The sequence below is a fragment of the Cystoisospora suis genome (genome assembly GCF_002600585.1).
Source record: "Cystoisospora suis strain Wien I chromosome Unknown contig_653, whole genome shotgun sequence".
Classification (NCBI taxonomy): Eukaryota; Apicomplexa; class Conoidasida; order Eucoccidiorida; family Sarcocystidae; genus Cystoisospora; species Cystoisospora suis.
Window position 1 is genome coordinate 41,773 of NW_027153454.1, and position 27,491 is coordinate 69,263.

Here is a 27,491-nt window from a genome sequence, read left to right on the forward strand (position 1 = left end):
GAGGGGCGGACGCAGGCACCAGCGGTGAAGGTAGGGCTGCGTTCTGCGGGAGTGTTCGCCAGAGCGGTTCCCCTTCTCTTCGCTCTGGGTTGGCCCGTTCTCCGGTGCTTCCTGGGTGTGGTGCTGGCTTCTGCTCGGGCTCTGAGCAGAAGCTGGAGAAGGGTCCGCAAGACAAAATGTGCTTCCAGTGGGAGAGGGAGGCGGAGCGGTTGCACGGGAATGAAGAGCTGCGGGATGCAGGCGACTCAGCAAACGAGCCGAGCCAGGAAGGCTTGATGTATTTCTACTGTTTGTCAGACACTGAGGCAGTGAAGGTCCTAGAAACAACGTCACCTGATCGTCCGGCTTTCTTGATGTACGTGCACCCTGCGGGTGGTGTAGGTGACTCATCGGCGCCAAGACAGGAGAAAAGACGATGCAGGAGTCAAGAGCCGTCTTGGGTGACACGCGAAGTGACAGACTGCGCTGACAGGAAGACGAGAGGAAGCGTTGCATTAGAGCAAGTGCGGAAAGATATCGGGGACAGTGTCGGCGACACCCCGGAGAGAGAGCAACGTCGGGGAGCAGAAGGAAGAAAGGAAATCGAACCAGAGGCTTTCTCACACCGGGGCCATGCAGTGCCGTCGTACGTGAATGTAGTCTACCGCTGTCCTTTGACTAGGTTGATCAGCACCTGCTCCTTTTGGTTTCCTTGTCTCTGTCTCCGTTCGGCGTCGCTCTGCTCGTCTTGTCCCTTTACTGCTAACGAGTCCGAATCTTCAGATGTACTGAAGGCATTCCCGTGCTGCTGTTCGCCCACTCGAATCGAAATAGAGAAACGAGGAGCAGCCGCTCGAGAGATGAAGACCGCACACGCTGAGGGAGACAGGCCTGGGTGTCGCGCACGGGTTGACGCGTTGACGCGAGTGCTCCACGGGCTTCAGGAGGCTTTGGAGTCCCTGTACGCGTCGTTTCTCTTCCGCCATCACCAAGAGAAAAAGGAAAGAGTGGGGGAAGAACTACTGAACAGCGCAGACTTCCGCGCCTTCCAGGCCTTGGAGATATGTCCGGGGCGGTTGTTGTCTCGTGAGCATCAGAATCTTTGTTCACCTCGCTCTGAAAGGAGCGCAGCTTGGTCTTCGCTTCACGGCTTTTTCGCCACAACAACGGACGCCCCGTGTCGTGACGTGTCTGTCTCCCCTGCTTTGTCATTAGGTAACAGGCGCGTCCGCACCGACTTCTCTCAGAACACTTTGGCTCCATTAGTGCGCTGGGCGGTCCTGTTGCTCGTCGTGGTTATGACGGCGGAGTGCAGGAGACAGCATGCGAAGGAGGGAGTTCTCAGATCCGTAGATGAATGCCACAGGGAAATAGAGAATCGAGGAAGCATTGACGAGACAAGGAAGGAAGCCAGGACGATGAACACCGGGGACGACGAGTACCCTGGCCGATGGCTTGTTGGTGTGGTATTACTCGGTTTAGCTGTTGAAGAGAACTTGTCGTACTTTTCTCAGTAAGGAATTCCCTGTACCAGTCCTCATTCTGTCCGTGCGGGCCCCTCGTATCGCTGTAGTCCTGTGGTGTAGCCGTCCTTCGAAAATGCGCAAGAAAGGCTTCCCGTGTCTCCTCTTCTATTAGCTCTCAAGTTGTATCGTTACTAACTCAATTCCTTGGTCGTAGTTTTCATTTGACGTCTCACACTGCGGTTGTATGCTGTCCCATCTCCTTCCGTCGTCGTAACGCTGGCGGCATATGAAGTCACAGCGCGGCAGAAGAGTGTGAAGTTGTCAGATCGTGGAAGACGGAAGAAAAGCGGCTCTCCGGCTTCTTCTCGTGTGCCGACATTCGTATCCGCAGTTCGGTGCTGGTTTTTCCGGTTGTTGGGTTTCCTGTGACTGATGCCATGTTACCAAGGGCTGAAGGGCTACTTCCGTAGCGGCACTGCTCTTGATGCGGGGGAGAGCTACGGTGTTCCAAGCGTGGGCCTGCGGCGCGTGTTTTGACGGGATAGCGAGGGCACTGCGTCACCTGCAGCGTCCAAGACCGAGGCGTAGAAGGCAGTTTGTTAGAACTTCTTCTTATGGCTGGTCCCCTGATGAAGTGTGTGTACCACTGGGCTTTGTTTTGAGATTTTCGTAGATGGGTTTGCACGCGTACTTACTTGCTTATCAGTGCTAGCGGGTGTTCCCATTTCGAAACTATTGGGGAAGTTTCTGTGCTACGTGAGGTCGGGGTGCTGGCTCGTCTGGTGTGTTTCTTCCTAGGTTTGTCTGGCTTCGCTGGCTGCGGGCTCTTCGTCACCGCCCAGAGGACTGGGAAACTGCCGCGACCCTTCCACTGCTTCTCGCGTAAGTGACCGCTGTCCGCTTCATTTTCTCTCCAGGGCGCTCTGCAGATCGAACGCAGTCACCGTTGTCGGCAGGTTAGCATTTCGATGCCATATCTGCGAATGTTTAGCATATGGTCGCGCCTGTCCGTTTTTTGCTCACTGCGGTGCCGTGCAGATATGCATCTGGAAGGGGCACTCTTTTCTTTTCTGTACACGACGACGTGTCTCTCTCTCTGTTGCAGCAATTAGATAACTGTCTATTGTACATGTCAAGCGGTAGCGAGAAACAGGAGGCTTCTCGGTCGCTTACGACTCAGGGAAAAGGCACGTACCACTTTTGTTTCGGGCGAGAATGTTGTATACTGACAAGCGGAATAGGTCGAATATGGTCTGCGCCTCCCAGAGCATAGTGTTTCAGGATGGGAAAGTGCGCTAGGCGTATACTGTACTATGAGACCGAGGGACGTGACTATACCTCGTGTGTCTGTCTGCGGGGTGGGGAAACTGTATGTGCCTTTGCTTCTTACAGGAGCTCTGATGGCTTTCTCCGTCAACTTCTTGCAGCAGCGCCTCTTGTCTTTCCGCCCTTGGCGTCATGTCTCAGTGTCGTCCATCGTCGGGCCCTAGCATTCGTTACTGCAACGTCGTGTAATTCGGCCTTTCCAGAGGCTCTCTCGTCATCTCTGTCTCGGTCGTCCTCTTTTGCCGAGGGTAGCACAGTGAATCTCTCAGTCGCAGCAGACGTGTGGGGTTTAAGTCGGACTGTGCCCGAAGCTGCCTTCCGTGTAGGTGGCGCCGAGTGCCAGCTGCGTAGAAGCAGCAGCACTCCTCCCGATTTCTTTCGTCGGGCTTGGGCAACCCAGCGTGCCCTGCTCTGTGCCTTTGACACTCTTGTCTCGTACGCTGTGGACAACCTCATCCCCTTTGCTGCTCTCCAGATTAACCTGTTTTGCGCCAACCCTTGTCTCTCGTCTCTCGCCGAGGCCGGCAGGACTCCCCGATGTGTGGACAGTTTGGCGTCCGTTCGTTGTCAACTTAACGGTATCAGCGGCTTACGCGGTGGGACTGCTGGTGAGTGCCACACTTGCTCCGGGAAGACCTGGAGCTCTTGCAAGTCTGCTTGTGTCTCGTCGCGCTCTGGGTCCTCTGCTCGGAGCGGGGAAGGCTGGCCAGCCGTTTCGGCAGCTCCTGACTTGCGGGAGACCTTAAATCTATTGGCAGGTATCAGGGACGCTTTGCCTCTGTCTCTCGCACTGAACTTCCTGCTTGCGCCTTCGACTTCACCAAGCTGGCCTGCAGAGGTCAGACCGAACAGGGACTTTGGGGAGCCGAAGAATAATGAAGGGGCGGAAACTCAAGGCGAACTGCATAGGAAACAAGGAAAGGGGACGGAGTGTGCCTCTGACGCTTCCACCAAACCCGAGACAGCAGCTTCCGTCAAAGCACGTCACAAGGCAAAAACGCCAAGCCGTCTCAATCCAGTGTCGATGGACGGGGGTTTCATTAAGGAATGTAGAAGCACCGTCGGATCTTCAGTGCAGAGTGTCTCTCTGGGTGCATTCTATGAGGTTATCAGACCCCTTCTCTTTGGTGTACGAAGGAGATGCAGCTTCAGATCGGCCGACGTTGAACACAGTACAGCCTTCTATTCAGAAGAGACCTCTGCTCCTGTGACACCTTCAAAGCAGTCCAGCACATGTGATGGCACACGCTGGACGGAGTATTGTGTTCAGCATACAGCAGACTTGTTCGGTCGTCTTCTTTTCTTCTACTTGCATCCTACACGCCGCGCCCCGCAGTTCCCAAGCTTCAAAAGCGGGACTGGCGTACAGCGGTCCAGTGGTAATGAACAACAAGGTCGGATGCGAGGTCACCGGCGTTGTTATCCTGCAGTGGAACAAGAGTCGACGCCGTGGCTGCGGCTGAACTGGCAGGCAGCAGAGAGAGACGCGAGCGCTTGTACTTGGAAGTGGGTGGTATTATACAGTAGAGCCGGCCACTTGCTAGATCAGGCATCGACCTGGAAGGGTAGACGTCTTGGCGCCTGCAGTGGAAGTCTGCCAGCGGAGGGAGTGGGGCACCTGCCCGAGGTGAATCAAGGCGATGCCGGTGTCCCGGTGTATTCTTTCAGAGCTGGCGGCAGAGTCATCGTTAGGGCCTCGACCGCTTTGGAAGAAACGGGTGCCGGTGGCAGGTCGTCGAGACGATCTGCAAGCAGTGGGACACCTGCTGCTCGCAATAGCACCGGAGAGTTTTCCCGCTTGCGCTCCACTTTGCGCGGGGTTAGTTGGCCTTGTTGCACTCCAGGACTCAGAAGCAAGAACTACTGGGGGCGCGGATTGACTAAGTCAAGAGGCGAAGGAAGTTGCACCGTGGACTCTGAAGCAGATTGGAAGTGGGTAGAGCAAGGTGGGGCAAGGGGGGGAGGGGAAAGCGCGAAGACAGAAGATACTTTCCTAGTCATGTTAACGAGCCTGATTGAGAAGCAGGTGGCTGTCCTTGTTGGAACGACACTCTCAGATCCACAGTCGCCTTGCGTTTCTTCGTTTGTCTCCCCCGTGCGACCCGGCTACCAACTAGCCCTCTCTTGTACAGCAGAGCCGTCAACTTTTCCGTGGCGTTGCCGTACGTGTCAAGCCGACAAGAGGCTGTCTGAACGCTCTACCGTCTTCTCCTACAAGATGCTCTCTTCTCTACTTCACACTGCGGCATCGTACGTCGACTGTGCGGTTGGGGGGTCGTCTTCAGTCGCCATAGCCGCGCTGCAGATGCTCCAGGCGTCGCTTTCTCGGCTCTCCATTTGTCTTTCGAAATCTCCTCTGGTGTCGTCGAGCAGCCAGGATAAAGCGCTTTGCCTGTTTCATTGCAACTGCACTTCATTATCATCCAACTTTTTTGGTCTGGTGGCATCCTTCTTCTTCCTTGTCTCCACACTCCTGCGAGCTTTGACGTTCTCGCCGTCACATCTTTGTTTTATATTCCGGCTGCTTGACCTGCTTTGCCTCCTTCCCGACACTTCACCATATCGACAGCGCCCGCGGGTGTCCTGTCAGCGTGTACAGGGAGTTGATCGGCTCCGCGACCACATCAGTTGGGGATTTCCCCGAGGTGCACACAAGGCTGGTCAATCGCAGCAGACTTCATCTCGAAGACCAGGCGCGTTGAAGACACCCTCTCTGGTGAAACTCTCCAGAAGGCTAACTCCGTCCACACGAAACAGAAGTCTCTCTGACGCGGTGGAACAAAACACGCCTAGCAGCGATAGAGCACATCCTCATGAACATCGGCCATTACCTTCTTCAAAGAGTTCGGGAACGCTTGATTTGTATCGTGAAGGCCACGCAGGGTCTTCTCGGACGCAGGCGTCGACACGGTCGGGCTACTTCGTGCCCCAAGTACCGGGGACCGGTGCTGTCACGGCCGGAGACGACGAAACAGTACTAGAAGGAGGGGATCCCTACTCTCTGTCTTCTCTGATATCTATATGCTTTTCGGAGTCCGCAGCTCACTCCGCCTGTTTGCTACGGGAGCAGGCGAGCACCGGCGAGTGGGCCAACAACAGAGACAACGAGGGCAACGGACGCGTTGTACTAACGCACAGCAGCTCTATCCACGCGCCACTTGACCAAGCACACAGTAGAGGTAGCAATCTTTCTCCTAAGGGCTGGCGGCCTCTAGATGACCGTACAGGCAGTCACCGTGCCAACAAATGTCATGCGTGCTTCATGGAGAGTCTGTCGTCTTCTCTTCACGAAGCTCGCATGAGCGCGACACGACTTCTTGAAGCGCTTGTCGTTCTTGTCACTGAGCATTCTAGAAGTGACGATGCGGTACTCACTCGAGGTCGCGAAACGAAAAGAAAGGAGTCACCTAGCCATCAAAGAGGCCCGTTGTGGGGCATCCGAAGGCACGCACGACTGCAAGAACAGAAGCCTGGACCCTCTATTGAGTATTTCCCTGGGGCAAGCTCTCCTTGGTTTCGTCACCGCCAGTTTAAAGAGAGAGAGAGTGGTGCACAAGAAGAGTCCTCGCCCGTGCAAGGTGCGCGAACTGACCAAGGGGAGCAGCAAACAGAGGAAGACGTGAACTCGTCGTGCTGCTCAGGCACGCACACGCCCTGCGGGTTCGCCGACAACAGCGTTCCTTCCTTCTGGTCGACAAGGGTAAAGGAGGAAAGAACCTAGTAAGCTGACTTAGTTTACCGGGGACGTCGGAGAGGGCCCTCATGCGCTGGCTATTATTATTGTTTTTAGCACCGTAAAAGCGGTTTTCTTTGTTACTCATGTCACTCTACTTATTCCCTTGTATAGTGTACGGTTGCATGTGCGGCGCTCTAGGAGATCCGTTTCAGACTCGCTGCGGTGCAGCAGGCTTCTCAGGTGATTACCTGCGCTTTGAACCTAGAACCACGTCGAGATGTTTAGAGTAGCAGACCATGCTGATGTCAACGGGGTCGGCAGTTCTGGATATCGAAATGACCGGATTTGTTTTACAGTTTACATGTTACTAGCCAAAAATTTGGGGGGGGGAAACTGGATTGGAATGCCTTGTACTGTCTGCGTTGGCTGCATTTGGGTCGCACCGCAGCTAACGAACAAATACAAGTTGGAGAAAAAAAAAGGGTCTGTCCGTTTCACGCCAGCCGATGGCAGATCTAGCAATCACTGCTCGGGAGCACTCACGGTGTGGACGTGTCGTCTGGGAGCTCCCTCTGCCGGAAACGGTTTGTCACCGTGAGAGCCCCTGGTTTCAGGTTCGTGTGAGAGGGCCCGCGTGCATCATAGCTGTTTCGTTGTTGTGGTGTCTCGCTCTGTTGTCGTAGCATGCGAACGGCTGTAGCTCCGTTTCTACTGGACTGGATGCGCTTTTTCTTCCAGCCTCCGGTGGGCATTTTCCACTCTTTCATTCGCAGTTCGCAGGAGCAGCTTCTTTCCTCTACACTTTCGTCTGCGTCACAGGGTAGCCCAGCACCGCGTTCGGTTCCTCCGGAATTATCCTTTGCGCCTCCGCCGGTTGTCCGGCCACCGAGGGTGTCTGCAAGTTCACCTCTCACTTATTCTCCGAATCCGGCCCCGCTAGGTCCCCTCTCAACTTCTGTACAGTCCTGTCCTCTTCCGCCGGAGACACGGCCATCGCCGCTAGTTTCTCATCGAACATCGACGGTTTCGTCTCCGTGCGCGACAGCTCCGCACTCGCCGGGACCGACTTCTGTACAGTGTGGTGCACGGCTCGAATGCACTACGACGGCCAACGCGAGATTAGCGGTACAGAGTTCGTCATCCATTCCCTCTGAAGATACGTTCTCTCCTCGTTCTCCGCCGTCGGCCCTGGTAGAGGCAGGTGCACAGGGTCCTCCCAGTTCCGCGGCGGATGCTCACAGGGGCACCGACAGAGAGCCATCCTGTGGTATGTTTCATTGGAAGACGGATTCGATGAGAACTCGAGAACTCCTGCTGCAACTGCTCTCGGCGGAGCAAGCGCTGCTAATGGTGCCCACTTCGGCGCCGTCGCCATATTCATCTGGAAGTATGCTTGTCATGTTTGTCGATTTGCACTATCTGGGCTTCCTCGTGTCTTACTGCTGCAATGAAAAGCCGCCGGAGCACGCACGCGGATATGTGGAACGGGATAACGTCGCAGTAGATCGCTTCTTGGTTCTGCTTGCACAACTTCACGTACACGCTCTGCTATTGATTGCTGCTAAGCGATCAACGTCAGCCTTACAGCGGTGAGATTCCTTCTTCCTGGCTCAGTGCCCTTACGAGTTTTGTACCAAGGGCATTTCAGTTTACATATGCCGTACATAGCGGACTAGTGACACGGGTGTTTAAGGCCGAAATAGTTTTTCGGACAAGGGAGGCCAGTACTGCCGAAGTGAGAAACGAGCCGCTGGACACCAGGAGAGACGGTGGCGGCGCCAGCCAGCAAGGCTGGTACGGAAGAATGGTGTTCTCGTTTCTTTCACGTGACAAAGCTTACGCGGGTATGCTCTTTTCCATTTGAAGGGTAGGTATATAGATGTCTCAGACCGCCCCGACGGTTGTCTTATAATTAGGGTGTTCAACTGTGGTACCTCAAATAGTAGTCCACACTCTTCTTTTGCCTTATTCCAATGTGGCGATGCGCGTATAGCCTTGTCTCTTTGTTCGAGCCGGGCAGCCGTGGGTTCCATCCGTCTATGTGTAGGGTCAAGGTGGCATGCATCTGGCTAGTAGCGGCGTCACAGATAAGTTGTAACCTCGGATACCCCTACGGTGCTGGCTGAGAGCCGGTTGATGTTCGAAGCCGTTGGCAAATCAGTCGCGTCACCCATATGTTTCTAAATTGGCTTTCGTGTGGCATTTTTCTGCGGTCCAGACTCCGTTCCTTTCGGGTTCTCGACTTCTTAGTGGCGCACCTGCTTCCTGGAGAAGGTGTGTGCACGCCCGGAGTCAGCTCGACCACGCGCCTAGCCCCTGTATCTGCACCTTCGTTTTCGTCTCCATTCCCTCACTTTTCGAAGTGTTCAATGAAACCTACGAAAAGTCGAAGTCGGACGGGGTTGTTGGTCCGGCATAGACATGGAACCTCAAGACGGGAGCGTCGACCGGAGAGGCAACAGAGCAGTCGCGTAGATTCAAGCCCTGCCCTACGGGTATGCCAGGGGAACAAAGACGGGAGACTTGAAGGTGTTGGAGACTCGAAGGAAAGACACGAGGCAGAAAGCGAGAGGGTCAAGTGCGACTTGGAATCCGGAAGGAAACGGCAAGTTCTACCAGGAGAAGGACGTCACGAAGAAACTGAAGGGGATGAAGCACATCAGACAGGAAAGTGGAGAAACGTCAAACAGGGGGAAAAGGCTCAGCACAAGACCCGGTACGGTGAGATGAACGCCGGTGTCAGGCGAAGAAGTTCCGCGTTGAGGACCGGTGCCAAGCAGAAGGTAACGGGCTGCGGCCAGGAGAGTCCCCGGTTGTGTTCGATCGATGAAGAGAGAAGACCCAGCTTTGAACTCTCTTCGTCCCCGTCTTCCGATGCGTCAGTCCCTTCGTCAGTTCATCTGAAGGGCAGATATGCACATCGGTGTCTTCGTCCGTGCTCTTCTCCGTCTGCCTTTTTCTCTTCAACGACACAGTCAGACTCTTCTTCGATTATTGAAGAGGTATCCAGCGAGAGCGACGTGACTCTTTCGTCTCTCTCATGTCCTTCGTTGGCTGGTTCGGGCAGGTCCTGTTCTGCTTCTATCCTCTCGTCCTCTTCACGCACTGACAGTTCTTCCTTGGGAAGCCGTCGTTCCCGTACACAGTCGAGCTCCCGGAGCAAGAGTCGCCTCTCTTCTTCACAAAACATGTCTTTTTCCACTTATTCTTCGTCATCAAGTTTCTCTGCGTCGCCCTCAAGCTCACCGTGCCATGACTCTTGGTCAAGGCGGCACAGACGGTCAGCAGAGGATTGTCGTTTTGCGACACAGTCATCAAGGGTTCCAGGCGATGACCCGAGAGAAGGTTGCCGCCTCGAAGCGAAACCCCTGGATTTGCAGAGCGGAGGCCCGGCTCCGGAGAAGGAGAGCGGAGATCGTCGCGTCAATTACTGCAAAGAAGAGGGCCTCTGGGTAGACGCAGCTGAGAAGAGGAGGCCGTCTCGTATGCAAGAGGAGACGGCGTCCTCTCAACACGCTCGTGTCTGCTCTCTTTCTGAAAAACACAGCCCAGGTTCTCATGGTGATGCAGAGTGTAAGGAGGGACTGAAGAGACATAGCAAAAGTGAAAGGAGGAGAGGCCGGCGACGTCGAAGACAGATCCAAGAGGAGAGTAGAACCGACAGAAGTTCGCGGAGAACAAGTGAAGCAAAGGTGAGGTCGAGGTTGGACGGGACGCGGAGCAGGGCGAGACCACCCGGCAAATTGTCTCCGTCTGGTTCGGTAACAGATGCCTCACCGCATGCGAGAGGGAGTTCGGTCGTTTCCAAAGCTCGCGTACGACCATTTGTACCCCCGCTTAGGCTCGATGCTCTTCCACCTCCCGCGTCTTACCGGGTAAGCCAAGGCTGATGATGGCAAGGAGGACGTCTCCCGTGCCACTCAACAGGTAAAGGAGGTGGGTCATTCTCAGTTTTCTGCGTGTTTGGCCATGTTGTCTTCTTGTCCTCGACTAACGCAGACATGTCAAGGCATAGGGCTGGTTTAGTCTGTGAACGTTTTAGAGGTAAACAGTTTAAGTGTGGTGTTGAAGTCCATGGTAGCGGGCAGGTTCCTTTCACGTAGTCGTGAATGCAATGTTTCCCATACTGTGACCCGGCTTTCATCTCCTCGCGTGAGGCAGCCGCTTGTGGCGACGGGTCATGTTTGTCTTAGCACCTGATGCGTCCTCGACACCGGTCGCAACATCCAGTTTTATGTCTGACAGGGGGCCAAACGTTTCAGCCGTGCAGCGCGGTTCGGAGACAGTACGAGTATGTGCCTGTTATGGACGTTCACGCTGTGTAGGAACTGACAAAAGGAGCGCGCGCCATTGTCAGTGACTCCGGCGATTTCGAACTCATGAGTGGGCATTACTAGCATTTCACATCTTCGGATTTTTTTCCACTGTTGGGCATTCACGTGACTTTCTGCCATTTGCGTTGAGTTTCCCTGTGGTGAATCCCCGTCGCAGGAGCTTCAGCAGCCGCCGTCTGAGGCGGGACCAAGCTACGGCCCAACGCGTCCACCTACAGCGAAAGCACTGTCAACTCATCGCACACGACAGTCCCCATTCCCATCCCGGAATGGCGGCAACGGAACTCTCCGAGCCGACGGCAGGAGTGGCCAACACCCTTCTGCTCCCATGAATTCTCCCTGTTTGGTACAACTAAGGGAAGAGACGGCTGGAGAACAGCGGGCCGAGGGACAGAGGGCATATCATGGGAAGGCAGACAGAGAGACAGAGGGGCTTTGCTTGTCAACAGAGACAAACATCAGGCGGGTCTCGCAGCTTGCCGTGGAGCGTGCGGTGGGAGGTCATGCGGCGGGCTGGCAGCGTCTTGCGCGCGAGCCGGAATTGATGAGGACAGGGGAAGGCACCCAGGGTAGTGTGGCATGTGAGAGCGAGCTCGGATCACGTGCAGCTAAGGATAAGCGCGAGGACTCCGACGCTGTGCCGCACGACTTGGCGGATGGAAGGACTGAGGAGGAAAGCAGCACGTGCAGAGGGAGGTGTGCCTGTCCCGAGAAGCAGACGGTCGAGCAGGTTCGAGGGGGGAAGCGCGAAGAAGGCGGCTTACAAGTGACGGAGAGTCTGGACGGATGCACTGGCTCTTCTGCAGCGGAGGACCAAACATGTGTTGCGCAAGAAAGGGGTGTAAGCCGACGGCATGCAGCAAGGTCCGGCAGTCAGCTATGCGGCTCCTTAGCATTGGAAAACGGAACAATGGAGAGTGAAGAGATTCGCGGCGACAAAGAGGGGGCTTTGCATCTCTGCAGACAATCTGAACAGGAGTCTACCTCTCTTCCGCAGGGAGTCACGTCAACAACGCGTGTCGCTCTCCTGAACGAGGAACGCAAAAACGACGGTCCGGTGCGAGCGGCTGCTCCTTGTGCACCAGAATCCGAGTCGGGACTACCGAGTAAGGCCGCCGAAGTGCCAGGATGTGGCTCGGCTGTCGGAGGTGGGACCGAGGGCGACAACGGTGGCCGGAGTGCAGAATTAGTATGCCCCATGACTACTGCGTTAGAGAGAACTGGGATGGCTGCATCAAACAGAGACTGCTGTAGAAGTGACGGGATAAGCCTCCCTAAGAGGGGCGCTGCAATCCGGTCACCTCAGGAGAATCACTGTCATGTCTCTGTGTCTGTTTCAGAGCGTGCGCTCGAGCTCGCGTCAAAAGCGTCTGCGCCTGCTTGTCGCCCGCCAGCACACGCAGCTGCTGAGGAGAGCCGTCAGTCACATGGCTTCCACGTTCGCCTGTCACTCCATCCTGTTGCCTCTTCGTCTCCGTGCATTTCCACACCTCCCCCGTCTTCGAATTCCGAGGCGGACGGGAATCCAGAACTTACAAGCTGCGTCAACACTCCCTCCAGTGGCGATCTCCGAAAATCTAGGGGACACAGAAGCCGGGGCGGGCGGTATTCGTTGGAGACTCCACGATTAGTCCAGGGCTCACTGGTGCCCCGAGACGCAGCCGCCGCGTGCCAGGGCCTAGTACTAGCTGGATCTGCGGAGTGCCGTCGTCCTTGGCCCTCAGTGGTAGCCAGACGCGCCGGTGCGCTTGCAACAACCGAACAGGCATCGCTTGGACAGTTTTCAAGTTCTTGGGACGGGGGCATTATCACATCCACGATACGGAGCGACCCGGATCTTCAGAATACGAACACTGGTGGCTCTCGATCGCCTCCCTGTTCCACTGTGTATCCTACCTCCAGGGAGCACGGCTCTACTTCACCGTTTACGTTGAGAGATGCGCCGCCCGACTTACACCAACGGAGTGCTACTGAGCGAACTCACTTTTTTTCGAACCGCATGGCTTCACCTCTTCTGAGGACGCACGCAATAGAAAAAGTGTCTACGGCTGTGCCTCGAGGAGACAGCGGAGACAGGTTACTTTCAGGGGGGCACCGCACTGGCGGAGGGCTGGAGAAAGATAGAGGGTATTACCGTCAGCAGATGTGGTCGTTCATCCGCGCTGCCAACAGCAGCACCGGCAGTCTACCAGAACTAGCAAACAATGAGGCAAGAGACTTCCACGCAGGACGAATGCAACCGGATGGTAAGACGCGTGCCACGCCCGTTTGTCACGAGTCTGCCAGGCGGTCGGTCAGTAGTGTGTGCTCTGTGGAAGAGGAGAGCAGCACAGCAGATTCAACAACGACAGGTACGACTACAGGTGGGGGAGAAGGATGGTGGTGGAGACATCAGGGGCAGCGACGAGAGGGGATCTCAGGAGGCGGGTTTCTCAGTGCAGCCAGCCGGTGTGCTGGAAGTGTTACTTCCCCTCTTTCTCCTGTAGTTTGGCCATTACCTGGGTCTTCCGGCGGCATGGATGGAGTGGGTGTGCCGTTTCCCGTTGCCGATGGTGCAAACGGTCACTGGACGTCGTGTCCTGCAGGAGACGCAGGTGTCCCGGTGGATTGTTCTAGGGGAACGAGGGGCGCTCAGTCGACCATGGCCGGGAGTCCAGCGGATGCAGGGAGGTCCGGCCAGGTCCGCACTGCACTGCTGTCCAGGGATTCTACAGAGCATCGCGCCACGCTGGTATACGGCACAGTGCCTGCTGCCCCTCCCGGTGTAACTTCTTCGTGCTGCTCGAACCAACTGCATCAATTATTAGCAAAGGAGGGCGCAAAACAATTCCGGTCACTTGTCCCACTTAATGTGGACATCGACGGTAAGCATCACTTGGCAGCAAAGGAGGGTTGGCCGTTTGATGGGAGAATGGAACGGCCTGGGAGCGCCCGGAGCATTATGATGAGTGCCTCCCAAGGAACCTACAACACTCAGGCGACACGTATGGCAGCTGCGATGAAGGCCTCGGGATGTACGCGAAGTGCTTCGTTCGAGTGGGAGTCCACTGTGGCACTTAGCGCCTCTTCCATCCCCGCAACGTCCTGCAGCACTCAAGCCGAAACGCGGCCATCCGGGAGCAACCGCGTTCGTTGTCACGATCGGACAGCCGCAGACGCAGAAGTGGTGTGCTCGCCGTCTGCACTCGCGCGGTCACCGCCTGCACCCCTAGAGGCTGGTAGTCTCCCGCTTGCATCATCTGGCGATTCTCGACGCACTTTTGTTGGGCAGAGGGAGGCGTCAATGCGGCGCCTTGGAGCTCCACACAACAGCTATCTCCCGGACGGGCCTTTGCTCACTGCCAATCAGGGATCTGGGAGAGCTTTCACGAAAACCGATGAAGGTTCCCTAACTGAGGCGGCAGCGGCTGGTGCCTTGATCGGTGCGCTCCCCCTTGAGACCTCCCAGCCTCGTGGAACGAATCAGCCGGCCTGCAGTTCGGTGTCGTGTGTCCGGAGTGTCGCTCCAACTGAGCGAATTCACGCAGGTGATTGCAGCTCCTTGGGTTCCAATGCCACGCGTCGTATTTCTCCGTTTGCTTCTCGTCTAGGACGAGCTCCTGCGAGTGACGCACATCCCACCGTGCCTCTCACCCTCCAGTCTAGAGATAAGAATTTCTCTCCGTCTGTCTCTCCTGCCCGTCGTGCCTACGCAGGAGTCCTGGATAAACTAAGCAGTGTTACAGCATTACCAAAGCCCCGCTCCCGTGGGAGCTTACCTGCTTTGGCTCTGCCGAACTACCGCAACCAACTGGATGGAGTAAAGGGCATCGGAGGGGAAGGCGGGAGTCGGAAAGCGGCAGGGGTTTTCCAACCCGCGGGTCATAATGCCAGTACACCCCGACATCTACAGTGTGGAGGCCGCGCAGTACCCGCAGCTGTCGCTGCCCGCTCTCGATATTCGTGGCATCCCCAGCCTTTTGAAAAACTCTGCCTTCTGACTGCTCTTGTAACTCCGCGGCTTCTGTTGCAGCAGCTGAAGCAAGAGGGACAGAGAGGAGTTGACCGCGAGGCGTGTGTTGGCGAGGCCGGAAAAAAAGGTGGTCGCTGGACGGGCCCGCGAGTTCAACGGAGAGCTGCGTCGCGGCCCAGGTTTACGTCGAGCAATAGATCACCACGGACTGCGCCATCCATCCCAGGCCGCGTGCTCTTTCCTTCGTCTTTACTCAGGAACTTCGGAGGGGAGGGCAGCCGATGGCAAGAAGTTGAAGAGGGCTCCTTGCGTAGCTGTGCTTTAGCGCTTGCCAAGATCAGAAGTGATATCCTGGGCCGTGGTGAGCGCCTTACATGCCCTGCGACTTCTGATCTCGCTGGAGATTCTCTCCGAGTGGCCGAATCTGGGGCGCTTTCCACGGAATTGTTTTGGTCGCAGCCGCGAGATTGCCGAGACGCCCCCGCCTCTGCTCATCCACGTAACGCCTTCGTAGACTGCGAGCCGAATGTGCAGGGGCGTGAAAACCACTGTCCGCCCCCAGACTATGCAGCAGAGTTAAAGAGGGTGACGAGAAGACATACCGTAGGTCACGGGTTGGAAATAAGGTCAGAACCGAGATCACCGAGCCCTGTCAGACCAGGTCAACTGGACTTGTGGTTGCAATCTGGGGGTGCTCTCGTGCCAGGTGTTCAGTATACCCTCCGCCGCACGGCAGAAGAGGTAAATAAATATCTCGGAGAGAACGCGGGTGAACACAAGCTGGCCTCGCCTGCATCGTACTGCTGCAACCCTCCACCAAGCAGTTGCTCTGGCGAAGCCTGTTCGCCCGTCCAGTGCGTGTCGCATCTTCCGACTGCGGGCTCACCAGAAACAGCGGTAGCGGGTTCGGGGAAAACTCAGTCGCAAAGCAGGGGACTTGGCAGCTCTTCAGCGGGGGAGTTGCAGATACGAACTGTGATGCAGGTTCCAGATGTTACCTCAGCAGAAGAAAAGCCAGCCGAGGTGGGGTGTGGAACATGGTCCGGTCCCACGAGCAGTCATGCTACGAAAGACAGAGAACTTTGCGGGAAAGCAAATGAGGTTTCCGGGCGGAAGAAAGAGGAAGCACGATCTCCTGCTCATGCGACTGCTCCTCCACTTGGAAGCTCGAGCGAGACACGAAGCTCGGCGCCCACGTCAGCCCCTTCGGCTTGCGGACGCACCTCCCGAGAAACCTCTACCCCTCTCGCTTCTCCGCTCCGGCCACAGATTCCGGTTCATTCGACGGTTGAAAAGTGGAGTGACTGTGAGGCCTCGGGAGACCATAGCGGAGGAACGTTGCCGACGAGCAAGCACAGCAGAAGTGACTTGCTCGGTCAAGGGCAACTTCACACCGCTTGTGTTCAGGTGCCCGGAGACGAGAAACTAAAGCAGGACCGTCCCTTACAAAAGACAGTAGTTGCCGGTGACGAGCACGGATGCCAAGGGGGGGAGGACAACGGGGTGGGAAACGTCGGACGTCTTCCGGTCTCCACGTTGTCTCGCGAGGTCACTCCTGTTGTTGAGGCTCATCCAGAGATGACTGCTGGTTCAGAGTCTCTCTATGAAAGCTCCGTCGGTCTCCGGGACAAGGAGGAAGAAATTCACCGGGCAGCTTGGGGGTTGGGAGGAATCCCGGAGAATCGGAGCACCGCAGCCGGGAACGCGAATGAACATTTCGCGGTTGACAAGCGGGCGGAAGAGGCGCACCTACGAACAGCGGTTCCTCCGTCGTCGAGGCCAGGGGACGACCAGGGGATGGTTAGGCTTGTTGATGAAGAGGGAAGGCGAGGCGTTTGCCAAGTGCCCCCATTGAATTTTGCAGCATCGACGGGCGGATTGGCAGTGCTGGCTAGTCGAGTAGCACCCGGAGTTATAGCGGCGTGGACGGAGATTCACTGCGCGCAGAGGCAGGTGCTTGAGAGGTTTAAGCTAGGGGTGCCTGGCAGGGAACGACTAGAAGACGATAGAGGCAGTCGACACCATTGTGCTGATTGTCACAGTCTGCGGGAGTTTGGGCAGAGACAGTCACAGTGTCCCTCTTGTTCCCTTGCGTTGTTGGACCCTCTTGTGAAAGGCGCTGCTCGTGCACAGGCTGAGTCCCGCCTGTGCGATGACAGTCTTTTGCATGCATTGGCAATATCTCTTCTTATTTCTCTCCTTGTGCAAGGGAAGCGCGGTCTTCTTTCTGCTGATGTGGACGAAGACGAGGCTTTCGATGCTCTCGTTTCCCCTGTGCCTTCTTCCGCGAGCCGTATGCGTTCACCGCCTCTGGCGTCTCCCTCGGGATCTCCTCCTTCTACCACTACGCACGCTGACGTCACAGTCCAAACCCCCCCTCTTCCCGGTTCAGATGGTACTTCACAGTTCAAATGGCAACTCGGTTTTTCTGAAGAGGGAGGACAGCCTGGAAGACAACTGCTCACTAGTTCCTCGGACGCGATTCCTACAGCCTGCGACATGGAACAAGCACAGAACAATTTTTCACTGCCTAACGCTCGAAGAGTCGAAGCTGAGACAGAGCATTTCTCGGAGGCCGCGAAAGAACCAGCAAACTCCTATAACATACACATCGGGAGCGACGATCACGGCCGAGCTGCAAGAGACAGCTCTCCCCTCTCGCTCGCGAAAGGTCCCCCCGTATTCTCGCACTTTGGCGCCGCTCAGGGCGGTGGTCGTCTCTCTGTGGTTTCTTCGGCACGCAGCGTGCCTTTGAAGGAAACCTCAGCATTTGTGTTTGCACGCGTGCTCCCGCTTTTGCAGAGTCATTTGTCATTTTTCCGTGCTCGTGCAGTTAGCCGGGATGCCCCCCTTTCATGTAAGGATCAATTAATAGGGGGAGCTAGCCCCGCGAATGAAACGGTCTTGTGTAAAAGGAGGAAGAGGGGAGCCAGCGGAGACAGGAGAAGAGGGAGGACGAAAAAGGAAAGACACTGGGACGGTGGAAACGAAGGTGGTCATCCGGGCGAGTATACAAGGCCCCGTGTGCCGAAGAACCTGTCAAAGAAGAGAGAACCACCACACCGTGCAGAGCGGACATGCCGTGGAGGGGCTGAGGCTGAGATGAGACCGGAGGGAACGGCGCAGTCCACGAAAGAGCGAATGTATGAAGGGGAATCCCGGGACAGCATGACAGAGTACAAGAACCGCATTTCTCTGCACGTCGACGCAAGCAGAGCCGTAATGAGGGGGAGACTGCATAACTCTTTGGTGAGAAGCCTGACGTTTCCCGCGGAGCTGGAAGGCCTTTCAAAAAACTCGGCGACACGGAACGTTGTGAATGCGAGTGGTGGTCGAAGGGGCGGGAGAAAAGAAGACCCAAGGCAGGGAAAAGACAAAACAAGGGATGAAATTGCTCGAGAGAAGAAAGACGAAGAAACGGAAAGAGGGACAGCATTAAGACGGAAGTGGGCAGAAGAAAAGGAGTTTATGAGAGCAGTGGTGTGTCTGACACAACGTCATCTAGGACTTGCAGGATGTCGCTTGCTGAAGCTTCTCGCCGCGGGTCTCTTTCCGCTCACGCTGTTCAAACAGGAGGAAAAACTTGGCAGTGGTGAGTCCGGACTTGTACGTATGAACTCAGTTTGTGGAGATACTACCACCTCTTTTTGCAGAAGAAACACAAAATTTCCAAGACTAACCTTGGTAGCAGCTGCGGTAGGACAAACGAAAAACAAGTGCATCAGTTTCGAGGACAGGTCGGTATTCCTCCGGACGGAACAAGTTTGCGAAAGAGAAACGTAGAGTCCGGGTCCAAGGCAAGTCGGTTCCAGAGACCGGCCTCCCTTACCAGGAGAGTCCGACGTAAAAAGTTCAGAGAGCACCCTGGAACACGTCATTCTCGGAGAGAGCACTAGAAGAGTTTATCTGCGTGTCTACAGGAGGGCTGGGACGAAGAGCCACAGCTAGTAGGACTGTCGGCCATTGCTGGGGGTGATACGCTTTGTACATTTATGTTGCCAGCAGTGCGGGTTCTATCTTCCGGTATGTGACTATCCAAACACAAGACAGTCCGTGGCGAGCAAATTTTGCCTTGTGTGATGGTGTGTGATGGTTTACGTACTCTTCAGGCATGTTCGGAAGCGTGTGGAAATGCCTGACGCCTTTCCAAGACATGTCGGCTTTGGCCATGAAACAAGTTCCTGTCCCGATCGACGAGAAGGTAAGCTCTTCTGAGCGTCCCATTGTGTGGGTGGTTTTGTGTACCGTGAGTTTTGCGTCGAGGCCATGTACCAGCGGGCACTTTCTGTATGCAGTTTTCTCCAGCAAAGCTGTTTGGAGATGCCGACTCTCGTTAACGCGTGTGCTTGATCAGCGCATTTGGTAGTACAAACTCACGAGATTTGGTGTTGCATATGGATTCATGCGCGGCAAAGAAAGGTACATTGGGTGTTGTTGCTCTTCTGTGTTTGTGCTTCATTCCTTCAGTGTGTGAGGAATTTCCTCTTGTATTGCGGACGGGTCAGGAGCAATCATCTACTATTTCGTTCTCGGTGTTTGAGAGTACGCTGTCGTGCAGCCTCCGTCGCCTACTGCATGCACCACACGGGTAGAATGCCTCCCACTTTTTCTGCTGTCCTTGGCATATAGCTGTATTTTTATACCCACACATCTGTCGTTTTCCATGCTTGAATTGCGCAGCGACGTGCTGTGGTGTACCTTTGACCTATGAAACTCCGTCATTACTACGGGGTCCGCTTGCTCCGTGCCGGTCATATGTTGCCCGTGCTGAATGCCGCGCCTGAATGCGTGTGTGTTTACTTCTCCCTTGGTTTTTTGTCTACTCTCAGAGCCATATGTTCCTGAGCTCGATGTTCCACGAAGTTTCCTGTCTTGATGCCTTTCGTTTAACATCGCCGCTAGTTTGCGAGCTCTTCGACTTTGGGATCGCAAACAGCGATGGTCTCCTCACTTACTGCATCAACATGAAACTCTATAGCACTACGTTGGGGGCATGGCGCCGGGCACTGGCTGAAGAGATGGAAACCCATTTCGAAATCTTGACGGAGCTAAGGTCGAAGCCAAGCCAAGACGGCCAGCGCGAAGAGGGTGCTCTCAACAAGGGACTGGAGCGTTCAAGGGTGTGCGGATATTTTCATCAATCACGCGGGGAAGGGCCCGACGATAACTGGTCCCGAGCGTCGGAAAAGTGTTGCTGTGGTGCTCGCGGTGATGGCAGTGCTCGGCCTCCTTTTTCCGAGAGGGCTGGCAAGACGAACACAGAAAACAGATGCCTGCCAAGGTCCGCGGCAGCAGCTGGAGAAGAGTCCGTCGCTCATACGCCTTTCGAAAGAAAAGACAGAGGAGCGATGACTGGTGACAAGGTGCTCAGCAGTTGCGACAATAGTAGGACGCGTTTCTTGAGTGCATTTCCTTCTGGCGTAGACAGAGCCTCACATTCTAGTAGAATCGGAAACACAAATGAAGAGGAGAACGACACGGGTGTTGAAGGTGATGCGTCCGCGCTCGCTTTGGAGCTTGCACTTCTGCCACTTACACTCGCAATCTTCTTGCAGGTTGCACGCGCTGTGGCAGACCTGCATGCGCGTGGGGTGGTTCACTACGACTTGAAGTGTGACAACATCTTGGTGGACCTAGATGAACTCGTTCCCATCCCGCACCAAGATTTGCTGTTACCTTGCGCCTCTGCAGAGGCGAGCGCTGTGATCGACCACGCTTGTGACATCCGTTGCTGTCGCGTCCAGGGAGGCTTCACACAGCGGGAAGGAGCCGTCTGTTGGCTTCGACAAGGCAAGAACAGGTCCCCTTCAGTCCTCTGTAAGTCGGTCGAAATTTCACACCGGAGAGTGGAAAAATCATCCTCCGCCGAAGGCAGAAGTGGGTTAGTCCTAACACAAGCCGGTACTCTGCGTATGCCAAGCGTGGCAGTGGCGGACTTTGGAGAAGCGAGAATGTTAGCTAGTCGGCGACGATCCGAAGGACACACAGCACGGTCTCGAGGAACGGAAGTTAACAAAAGTCCTGAGCTCCTGCATCTTGCTGTCGTCTGGGATGGCGAGGCAGAAAATGAAGCTGACTCCTCTCTCTCAACGCTCGGAATCTTAGCGTCGGAAGCCGAAGGCGAAGGCCTTTGCTCCTGCAGCGTCGCGTCCGCCTCGCCACATCGGGTACTTCGAGACATCGCAGTCGAAGAGAGAAATAGTATGCAAGCAGCCAAGGGTGACAGGCCGCACACCGCAGGATCTGGAGGAAAGACAAAAGAAGGGCGCCTGAAGGAGGACGACCACTCAACCACACAGAAGGGCACCCGCCGTACAAATTGTAAAGAAGACGAGCCGGAGTTAAGTAGGAGCCGTGTGTGTCTTCAGCGCTGCTCCCTAGAATCAGTCGAACACTGGCAGGGGGAGCAAGTCGGCAGCCGGGGAGAATGCATTCCAGGGAGGAAACTAGGAAGTAAGGAATGTGTCCGCGGACTAGATGGTTCCTTTATCGACTGGAAGACCCGCCAACTAGTTTTGCACGGGAAGCGAGGCAGCCATAGCGGAGACGTCGGGGAGGAAAGCACTAAGACGTGGGGATCTGGTGCTGGACGAGAAGAGGAAATGCGCGAGTGGGACAGGGCAAATCTGACTTCACCACATTCCCCCTCAACCCATGTGTCAGCTTCGCTCTCTTCCTGTAGCTCTGCTTCTTCCTCTTCGTCTCTTTCCGCGGTTCCGATTTCTCTTCAAGGTTCCTCTTCGTTGCGGCCCGCTGGTTCGTCGTTATCTCAGAAAAGCAGCGCGATGGCTGCCGATATATGGGCCTTGGGTTGTTTATTCTACGAGCTGCTGACAGGCGAATTCTTATTTGCGAGCGACCCATTCTTTTATCTCCGCCTGACGGGTCGGCTACCCCTGCTTGATGACAGCCACAAAGAGCGTCTCTGGTGGAACCCCCTTTTGATTGGCTTCCTGCTTCGAATACTTCAAAGGCGACCCGAGAAAAGACCTTCGGCAGCGGAAGTAGTGGCCCAGGCGCATGCGCTGCTTCTTGCAATTTTTCGCGAGTTGGGCGAGGCGACTGCTTCAGAGCCGGAGGAGGCAGAAAACACAGTGGAGACGAGCGAGCACGTTAACGCAGGGGGCAAGGGGCAGGAAAACGCAAGGGCGCGCCACGATCCGAGAAAGGTTGCAGGGCCCTCAGAGTGCTGTGCGAATGCGGGAGGGGCGAACAACGAAGTGGTTCGCGGTTTGGGCACCATGAACAGACACGATGGAGCGGAGGAAGACAGCTGTTTCGGCAGAGGTGACGCGCAACTAGTGCAAGGTAGTACTAGCAAGCAAGCCAAACAAGCACTAGTTGCATTGCACTGTAAACCGCATACGTGTTTTCTTTCCTCTTCTAGCCTTCCTTCCTCCCGTGGTTTTTACTTCGGACTGGCGAAACGTCAACATGACCAGAGTGAGGACCTTGAGGGAAAGAGGAGAAAGAGTTCAGGTGCTGATGTGTCCATACCCTCCCTGTCAAGATTTCTTCCCTCTCGGGAGCGCACCACGTCAGCAGGTGACAAAAGGAAAAATCACGCCTGTACTCTCTGCAACCCAAGAGGGAAGTCTCATGGGGGGAGGCTGAGAACAGAACAGCCGTGCCGCCAACAGTCGCGCGCCTCTACGACTTCATCACTTGGAACTGAGGATTGCCATGTAGGAATGTTAGCGGCCTCTCTTCTTCCATCACCGTCTTCTTTCTTACAAGGCGACGAGGGGACGGCTCGCATCCAAGCTGACGATGAAGAGGACAATGATACTGGCGAAGGTGTGTTTTCCTCCTTTTTCCCGCAGCGATCTCTCTCTGCTGGTTTCCCATTCTCCGTCGTTCCTTATTCTTTAGTAACGCCGTGCGCTTTACCGTTTGGAGCGGCCGTAACACAGCCTGTTTTTCGCGATGTAGAGATCTACATACTAAGTTCTCACTGTCAAGGCGAATGCGGCATTTCGATTCCTGAACCTTCTGTCGTGGCGCAGTCTGTGTGGACGTCCCTGTCTTCGTCAGCAGTTCCCCGCCCGATGCGCTGTGCCTGTGCGTCGTCAACGGCCGAGCACTGGCAGCAACTCCCACGTTTCTACAGGCGGGAACACAGTTTGCCTCTCAGACGTTTCTCGTTCGTTGTTGACTGCCGGCTACCACTGGTCGGCTGGGTGGCTGAGGGCGGTAAGAAACGAGGAGGGATGACCTGGAACAGTTTGTGTTCAGGGCCCATGAAGCAATCCCGCGAAAGGATTGCTGCAGGGTCCCCTCATGGAGACCCCCAGCAGGTTCCGACTGCTGGCTCGAGAAACCCTGAAGAAGTAGGGAACGGTAGGCATCACTTGCCGAGTGGAAGTTTTCTTCTAGGCGGAGGAGGCCCGGTAGAATGTCCTGGAGCTCGTGTCCTTTCTTTTGCGGCTTTTGCTGGTCATTTGATTGAAGGAAGGAGACGCAGGAAAGAGGGTGGGGGGGTGCATCAGTGGAAGACAGAAGGAGTATCAGAGAGGCAAAAAGAGTTCAGTGGAGGAGAAGTGGTGGTGGAAAAAGAAGAAAGAAGACGACGATTCGAGGAGACCGGCATGTCAGTTGTGAACGTCGCCCCCGGTTCGGTACGCCTGTCGTGCAAGATGGAGCTGGCTGGAAACGAACATCAGGGAAAAGACCTGCAGCAGAGTAAGGCGTGGGAAAAGGAAGGGCCAGAGGTCCGAAGGGTCGGGGATGCAGACGGAGCGTCGAACAGGATGATGCCAGAACACAGGGCACGGGGCACAGACGCGCCAAAGGATCATGGGGAAAGCTTTACACGTGTCGCCGGTCCGGATTTGGTTCCTACTTCTCATGGGGATGAACCTGATCGGAAGCCGGTGTCCTTGATTGACTCGTCGAATCCGATGAAAGGGCACTGGCCCATGTCTTTCTGCAGAGAAGGAAACCCGACCGAACGTTGCGTCCCTTTCGCTGGAAAGAACAACTTGGTGGGAGAGGCTTTTTCGCGGTTTCTTCCGGTGTTGTTCGACTTTCTGAGGGAGGCTGCCGCGTGTGGGGAGTCCGTCCTTTTTCTTGATGAAGAAGCGCCTTCATTGGCACACCAATGTGCTTGTTCTGGAGACCCGGATAATACAGGCGGCGGCAGATGCAGCGAAGGCGCGTCGAGCTGTACAGAGATATCAGGGCAGGAAGGCAGGTTACTAGATTTCTCAGCAGTGCGGACGCCTCCCGTTGCGTCGGGTGTGTCGGCAGGGTGTGCTGTGGCCCTCGTGATGGTCGGATTGGGACTGGATCCTTTCCGGGCTGTTTCCTTGTTAAGCTCTCAGTGCAGCTTGGCTGCTTTCATGCCGCCTGCTGTTCGGCGTGTCCTCTTTTCGCTTTTTTTTCACTTGAGGCGGAGGTCGAGGGATATCGGCGGCATGTTCACTGAAGAAGTCATGCCGAAGAACAATCGCGACGAAACACGAGAGAAAAACGCTCCTGGACTGGCGGCACCTTCTTGTGCTGGATTGCCTGTATCGCAGACGCAAGATGGTTGGGATGGGGTTGCCGGCCGTAAAACAGTCTCTTCTCCAAGAAGGCCCGGAGAAGGAATAGCGGATGGCTTCATTCATCGGGGGGCTAAGCCTGAACGAAGCGGAAGACGCATGGACTTGAGTGTTTTCAAAATGGAGCAGGCGTCAGAGGCTGCTCTGGAAAACACACAAGACGATGAGGAGCTTGGCAGGCGGACGGGGGAACGAGCTGCACGTCTTTCGTGTCTCTGTGGTGGGTGCGTCTGGTCTCTTCCCCTCGACGCCAGTTCCGTGGACGATTTCATCTCTCCGTCTGCCCGACAGGAGCGGATGAGTACATCTCTGCAGCTCCTTCCTTCTCTCACGTATTTTATATGCGAGGAAGCTGCAACATGTCTGTGCGACGTCCTGGGAGGCCCCGCGCACAGCGTTCCAGAGCAAGCCCTGTCGCAGCCCCATGGAGACGGTGTGTCGGGGAGAGCACTGCCAACCTCCCAGCTGCGTCGACCCGAAGCTTCCGGCACCAGCACCTGCGGTGGAGGTTGTGCGAAGCTGCCCTCAGCGGGAAGTAGCAGCTTGTCGTGTCCTCTGCAGAACCGGTGTGGATCCTATGTCGCAGCTTTGAAACAAAGGTATGGCCTACTGCTTCCTGATACATGCAGCAAGATGACTTGGTCTCTGTTCTCGTTCAGTGCACCGTCGGTGTTGCGAAAGGGGCGAGAAGTGAGGCACGTGGAGCGAGAAGATGTCGTGGAGTATGTCCTGGGTCTCCTGGCTCGTGGGACTGACGGAGGCCTAAAGGCCCTGACAGAGGGATCTACCAGGAACTCCGAGGAAGTTTCTCTCCGTGAATTGCTGCCCGGTACCATGGAGCTCGCGTCTTCTTCTCCCGGGCGCGACGTCTCGTCATCTCATTCTCCTCCGTTACAGGGTTCATTTTTTAGCGAGGTTTCCCGGTCGCGCTCTGGAGGATCGCGCACTCTACAGCGAGCGGCGCAGTTTTCTTGTCAACGCCACTGCACCCGAGCTCAAGGGAACCCGGCGCACGGACGTGCGATTGCGGCAGAGGCCGGGGATGGAGAAAATACGGACGTGCCACTTGCAGCTCGCGGGGTCTCGACGGGTGCGGCGCTGTCGGGGAAGGACGGATATGGGGAAGGTTGGGAGCCGGGACACTCAAACAAGGTACAGAAAGCTGCCGAAAGCGACAACCTGCTGAACAGATCAGCACACCGAGAAGGGGCACTTGGAGGAAGCGGAAGAAGGGAGCTGAGGACAGAAAAGGACGAAAGCGCCTGTGAAGAGAGATCCGGAAGCGAGCGCCGTCCGCTCATTGAACGGAGAAGCGAAAACGATGATCACGAAGCAGAGGAGCGAGGGACTCAGCGAGAGTGGAGCCACAGCGTTAACGAAAGAGAAGAAAGCCAACAACCTGTGACAGGGAACAGGATAAAAAGCAAGATGAGTGGTGAGACTCTAGACGAGAATCCGGCAGGCCGGACCGGCGAATGTACTAGTTGTCTGGCTGTAGGACAGAAAGGGGTCGTTGTGACACGGCACCGACTCAGTCAGCCTTCTGACGTGGGAGGGGAGGATTTCGGAAGAGCACAGCTGCTCAGACGCATGATAGGAGGACCAGCTGGGAAAGCCGACGACGCTTGTGTGAAACCGAGGAGTGACGATTTCCGTGAAGCAACGTTCGCTGATCCCGGAAGCAGTTGTTTTCGACAGTTCCCGCCTCCTCCGTGGAGGTTGTTCCGCTGTCGCATCTGCCGTGTCTTGACACATGCGGTGGCGGTGGTAGAAGATCTGCAGGAAACTTCACCGGAAGCACTTTCGTGTTCGATTGCAGTAGCCGATGTTACAGCGCCAAACCCCGCAGAAGAGGTTTCTTCAGCCGCTTTAGGGAAGCACGGTGTTCGCAGCCCCAGGGTGGCCTCCTCTGAGGGAAAACACCTCCGTCTCCAGATGGCGTCGTGCGGGGGAGCGGCAGTTCCGCGACGCACTCCCGTCCTTCACGCCTCAAATTGCTACGAATGTCCAGGCGGGATGCCTCTCCAGGCAGCTGCCGAGGAGAAGGCCGCGGGGACCTCCTGTGCTGGAGTGCCAGCTGAAGAAGCCAGCACGTCGCTGTATGGATCGTGTTTTCCCGGGGTTTCCAGAGAGGCATTAAAGGAGGAGTCGAGTAGCTTTAGAGTAATGGTTGCGTTTCCCTCCTCCTGCTTCCAGGAGGCTCAGAAGAACTGGGAAAGGACCGCGGATTCTGCGTTGCGTCGGCGCCGGGCGACACGGAACAGCGAAGACGAGTGCCGTGTCATTTATCACAAACGAGACCGAGAGCAGCAGTCGAGCCCGGGAGAGGGCGACAGTGGCCTTGACACGGAAGAAGAAGCTGACTGGGATAGCAGTGGAGATGCATACACGGTCGGACGCCGACCAGTGCTGTCAGATATGTCTCTTGGAGACGTTCTTTTCGGTCAGAAGTAGGTGTAGACAAGTACAAAGTGTCAACAAGAACCGTGGTGTGTACGCGGAGAGATGAGAATAGATAGAGGATGCAAGAGACGAAAATGTAGTCCGCATTGAGGGAAGGTCCAGGTAACACTGCACCCCCATGGAAGGCGTGTTGCTACATGCGTTATTGTACTATAGTAAGCTTTCCTAGCGATAACCGTTAAGGCGAGACCCGGCGTTGCGCGTTCGGGATGCAGGCTTCCATTACTGGCCTTAGGCCGCCGCGTGTCAGCCTCGTGAGATACGGAAGTCTTGCAGTGCACTAATAGGTTCAGGTAGGCATAACTTCTGGGGAAGGTACGCACCGTTGTACCCGTGTCGCTGTGCTGTAGAGAGCATCGCTGAGTAACCGTCGGTACAACCCTTGTAGAGGGAATCAGCTTCGTGTCGTCAAGGACCTGGTTTTTCGATTTCCAGGCCTCTTGTCCGTGGCTTGTCACACTGGTGAAGGCAGGAAAACTGCTCCTTTCTATGCCGCTCTCTTTTTCTCGTACCAGCCCCTGGTCAACAAACCGTCTGACAGCTGGCGTACTAAATGGCTTCACTCCTGCATGCCGCGGCAACCCCTGCTGCCCATCAACGCGATGCTTTGACTGCCGCGTAAAATCTGCTCGGCACTTGGCCTCAAACCCTTTTTCTCCAGATTCAAGTTTTTTGTGCTTGTCGAAAAGAGTGCTATCTTTTTCAGGCCGAGATTCCTACACCCTTACCGAGTATTGGGCCACGCCGCAG

General features: G+C 55.7%; 1 protein-coding gene across 1 annotated transcript; it reads left to right on the forward strand.

Moving 5' to 3' along the window:
* On the forward strand, positions 1-27,400 carry CSUI_001609 (pik3r4 kinase-related protein (incomplete catalytic triad)). The gene is made up of 8 exons (XM_068061814.1): positions 1-1,492; positions 2,244-2,327; positions 2,838-6,491; positions 7,131-8,036; positions 8,666-10,322; positions 10,939-18,325; positions 18,843-18,934; positions 19,563-27,400. The coding sequence occupies exons 1-8, from the start codon at positions 177-179 to the stop codon at positions 26,730-26,732; spliced, it is 22,266 nt and encodes a 7,421-aa protein (XP_067926211.1). The 5' UTR covers positions 1-176; the 3' UTR covers positions 26,733-27,400.
* Positions 27,401-27,491: the final 91 nt, after the last annotated feature.

Bases quoted from the DNA above. Each gene is read 5' to 3' on its own strand.
- CSUI_001609 (XM_068061814.1), top strand. From the start codon at position 177: ATGTGCTTCCAGTGGGAGAGGGAGGCGGAGCGGTTGCACGGGAATGAA. The intron at 6,492-7,130 runs GTAAGCTGACTT...CTGTTGTCGTAG, and splicing joins GTAAAGGAGGAAAGAACCTA to CATGCGAACGGCTGTAGCTC. The intron at 10,323-10,938 runs GTAAGCCAAGGC...TCCCCGTCGCAG, and splicing joins CACCTCCCGCGTCTTACCGG to GAGCTTCAGCAGCCGCCGTC.